General features: G+C 42.2%; 1 protein-coding gene across 1 annotated transcript; it reads left to right on the plus strand.

The window, feature by feature from the left end:
* Nucleotides 1-566: 566 nt before the first annotated feature.
* LOC138888558 (protein MAIN-LIKE 2-like) lies at nt 567-1,334 on the plus strand. The gene is made up of 3 exons (XM_070170442.1): nt 567-917; nt 1,007-1,192; nt 1,269-1,334. The coding sequence occupies exons 1-3, from the start codon at nt 567-569 to the stop codon at nt 1,332-1,334; spliced, it is 603 nt and encodes a 200-aa protein (XP_070026543.1).
* The last annotated feature ends 3,046 nt before the right edge of the window (nt 1,335-4,380 follow it).

Consider the following 4,380-nt stretch of genomic DNA (forward strand, 5'->3'; position numbering starts at 1 on the left):
GCTAACAGACACAATTCTAAAAATGTTGAAATTGACACGCATAATAATTAAGGATAACTCGGTGCTACCGGGCCTCAAAAAATGAGCCTGGAACCCATACATAATTATTCAGTCCAATTGTAAACATAATTAATTATTTAATTTATTAAGCTAACAGACACAATTCTAAAAATGTTGAAATTGACACGCATAATAATTAAGGATAACTCGGTGCTACCGGGCCTCAAAAAATGAGCCTGGAACCCATACATAATTATTCAGTCCAATTGTAAACATAATTAATTATTTAATTTATTAAGCTAACAGACACAATTCTAAAAATGTTGAAATTGACACGCATAATAATTAAGGATAACTCGGTGCTACCGGGCCTCAAAAAATGAGCCTGGAACCCATACATAATTATTCAGTCCAATTGTAAACATAATTAATTATTTAATTTATTAAGCTAACAGACACAATTCTAAAAATGTTGAAATTGACACGCATAATAATTAAGGATAACTCGGTGCTACCGGGCCTCAAAAAATGAGCCTGGAACCCATACATAATTATTGGATATGATGATGCATTTTACTGGTTATAGACCTCAAGGTGACGCTGGGGGCAGTCGCGTTGCTTTGTCAGTCATCAGAGATCATATGGCGTTTTTGCACCCAGACATTACCGGCGAGACGGAGGATCTCCATATTGAGAGGTACATGCGGTTGGCGCTGCTCCTGCTTTTCGGGTGTGTCTTGTTCCCGAACACTTCGGGGAGTAAAGTGAGTATGCGCTTTCTCCACCATCTTCAGGAGTTGGATGGTTTACCCCAGTACAGTTGGGGTGCTGCTATTCTCGCATACCTGTATAGGAGCATGTGCCGGGCGAGCATGGGCCCAGCGGTGGACATATGTGGTTTTCTGCCCCTCCTACAGGTGACAACATTTTCGAATACTCTATTCATTTCTCCGAATTCTATATGGTCGAAATGACTCATAAATTTTACATCAACCTTTTATCTTAGGTTTGGGCCTGGCAACGGATCATACCGTTGCAGCCACCTCTACCAGCACTTGCACCTGGTGAGGCTTATTCGTTTCTCCCTCTATCTTCTAGGTGGATTCTCAGGCGTGGGAACTACCGAGGGACCGATGCTCATCATAATCTCCCCCTTATCAGGGATATGCTAGATATGCTGGTGGACGGACAGGTAGATATGTACCTACACTTACTTGTTTAAATTGAGTTGTGTTGCGCATACTCACTTTTATGTTATTATTTGGCAGTTCATCTGGACGCCATACAGTGACGAGTTGGTAGCTCAGCTGCCCTTTTATTGCTCAGTCGATTGAATGCTTTGGAGCACCTCCGTTCCGATGATCTTCTTTGATATTGTTGAGTATCATGCCACAGAGCGTGTGCTTCGCCAGTTTCACCGTCCCCAGCCTATACCGAGGGATCCTGGATGGGTGGCTATACACTATCAGCAGGATGACTGTGCCAGGCTGGACGATATATATATGGGATGGCTAGAGCAGCAGGTCCTTATTTGGGAGGAGCACCGAGCTGACCGTATTCCGCCAGCACCTACATTTTCCCAGGAGGCCACTATTCATATGTATGCATCATGGTACCGCCGTCACACCCGACTGATTATCGGGAACCCCATTCATGTACTTGGCGAGCGCTACAGACCATACGTCGGGAGACACGAGGCACTGGTATGTTTTTTGGCTTATTAATATCGTATAATTGTGATATTGCGTTATTTAATTAATATTTTAAATATTTCACAGGCTATTAGGCATCATCACCTCTACCAGTTGGGACAGGAGATGCAGCAGCATACTGACATCCCTGCAGTCGTTGACTATGTCCGGCGGGTGGCACAGTTGGCTTGTCGGACCCTGTTTCAGGCGAGAGATGCCGTGAGGTTGGACCACGAGGCTCAGTATGCGGCGCTAGAGGACTACCATCGGGGTAGGGGTGTCCCACGAGGCAGGGGTAAGGCACGAGGGAGGGGTGCCCCATGAGGTAGGGGTGCTCCACGGGGTCGCGGGGGACAGCGAAGAGGTGGTCCCCAGCAAGGGGGCGTTGAGGCACCTGTCGACCCACCTGTTGAGGGACATGATGAGGACTTTGGAGTTGTGGCGCTTGGAGATGATCAGTCGGGTTATATACCCCGGCAAGATGAGCCTTCCAGCAGCATGCCTTCGTACAACCTTCAGCTATCTCTGCCAGCAGCGCAGGTCACCCCGCATGAGCCACTACATGCTTTGATAAGGACACCACTGATGCGTATATTCAGGAGGCCGACGAGACCACGGTGGGAAAATATTTTTTGACTTAACACGTACAATACAAATATACTTTGTCACATACTAAGTTTAGTACTTGTTTTGTAGGTTGCTGACGGCCCAACGGCCTATTCTTCCGATCCTGCCAGTTGTGGTGTCGATGCTGCTGCACATCCTCACATAAAGAGGCGGCTTGATGATGATGATCCAGATAGTGTACCCGGGCGACAGGGGATGCGACTCAGGCCAGCAACAGCACTAAAGCACACAGGCTGCGGGACTCACTAATTTACTTAGGTTTTTAGTTTGTGTAAATAGTGCATTATGTATATAATGATAACAATTATCGTTTAACAACATTTATATTTTAATTGCATTTGAACAACAGTTTCACTTAAACAGTACACAAGAAACACAAACATTGCAGAACGTAGTACTATACTAGAACTAAAACCATCACTGCACAAAGGATAGCTGTACACAGAAAAACAAACAATAGAACTAAAACCATCACTGCACAAAGGATAAGTAAAACCAGCTTTTTCATATGGTTTTCATCTTTTTCAGAACGACAAGACAACTCCATAAAACGTAGTACTATACTACGCTTTATGTGTTAAATTTTTCTGCAATAAACCAGCTTTTTTCACATGGTTTTCATTTTTGCAGAACGACAAGACAACTCCATAAAACGTAGTACTATACTACGCTTTATGTGTTAAATTTTTCTGCGATAAACCTGCTTTTTCACATGGTTTTCATCTTTTTTCAGAACGACAAGACAACTCCATAAAACGTAGTACTATACTACGCTTTATGTATTTTGTCTCGCCTATAAATAACGACATCATTATAGTTATTTTGTGTGCTCAAAAATTAGTAAAAGCAAATATTTCATTAAAAGTAAGGTTTTTTTTACTAAACGCAAATATTTTATCAAATGGCTCAACCTCTTCGTGCACCAAAGTGCAACTGTGGAAAAGAAGCTCGATGCAAAATTGTTGGAACGATGGTGAAGTTGGACGCCGCTACTGGTGCTGTATGAACCAGTTATACAAGGTTTCCGGCGAACCTATTTGTGATTTTCAGGAATGGGTTGATGAACCATGTTATCAGGAATGCTACAAAGAACAACTGTAGTTTCTTTATAATATGTGTTTATGCCAACGGGAAACACAAAGAGAAAGCGATAGAAATGAGGGCGAAACTGAAGGAGGTGGCAGAAGAAAAATGGAAAGCATAATGGAATTGTGAAGCACAAAAGGAACGAAAAGAAAAATATAAACGGGAACTTGCGGAGGTGAAGGCGAAACTGAAAGAGGTAGAAGAAGAAAAAGAACGAATCGAAGAACGATTTAAGTGGTTGGAGCGGAGAATAAATGGCAACCGGGACTAAACATTTGCTTGTATGTGTTTAGTGTATTTTTCATATTTCATGTATTTTTATTATGTTGGCCTGTTATGTTTGTGTTTGTATTGTAGTAATGCTTTATTTTAATTGATGTGCAAGTTAAGTTTACGTGCTTGTGTTGCGCATATGAAACTATCAAACCACGCTTTACATATTACATTTCCTACAATTAAACAGCTTTTTCTTCACTCATTTCAAATTGTGGAACATAATTTTATTTGATATATATTGCAATATACACAAGTAAAAACATGTATTACAAAAAACAATACCAAAATAAAAGACTATGGGTATCCTTGATAGTTGGGTACATTCGACGAACTTGCACCAGGAGCCGGATTACCACCGCCACACACACCACCTGAAGGACATTTATGACGGTCGTGTCCTGTTTGCGAGCATATGCCACATTTACGCGCATAAATGGTGTCACCAACATCTATTTGGTTCCGTATACGCGTTTTCTTTTGCACTTGCAGCTTGCACAAATAGTCCTTGTTACATACCATCTTAAAAGGTTCCAGCGGCCAATAATGCTCAGCACTTCATGGCTGCAACTTCCCACTATACGTGTCTATGTATGCAGCAACACTGTATTGCCTATCAATATAGTTTGTTGCCCCATATCCAACTTGTTGAAAGCACTTCAACGCATGTGCGCACGGCATGTGGTAGATGGTCCATTTCCCA

Source organism: Nicotiana sylvestris, chromosome 3 (genome assembly GCF_000393655.2).
Source record: "Nicotiana sylvestris chromosome 3, ASM39365v2, whole genome shotgun sequence".
In the NCBI taxonomy this organism is placed as follows: domain Eukaryota; kingdom Viridiplantae; phylum Streptophyta; class Magnoliopsida; order Solanales; family Solanaceae; genus Nicotiana; species Nicotiana sylvestris.

Bases quoted from the DNA above. Each gene is read 5' to 3' on its own strand.
- LOC138888558 (XM_070170442.1), top strand. From the start codon at position 567: ATGCATTTTACTGGTTATAGACCTCAAGGTGACGCTGGGGGCAGTCGC. The intron at 918-1,006 runs GTGACAACATTT...CTTTTATCTTAG, and splicing joins GTTTTCTGCCCCTCCTACAG to GTTTGGGCCTGGCAACGGAT. The intron at 1,193-1,268 runs GTAGATATGTAC...ATTATTTGGCAG, and splicing joins ATATGCTGGTGGACGGACAG to TTCATCTGGACGCCATACAG.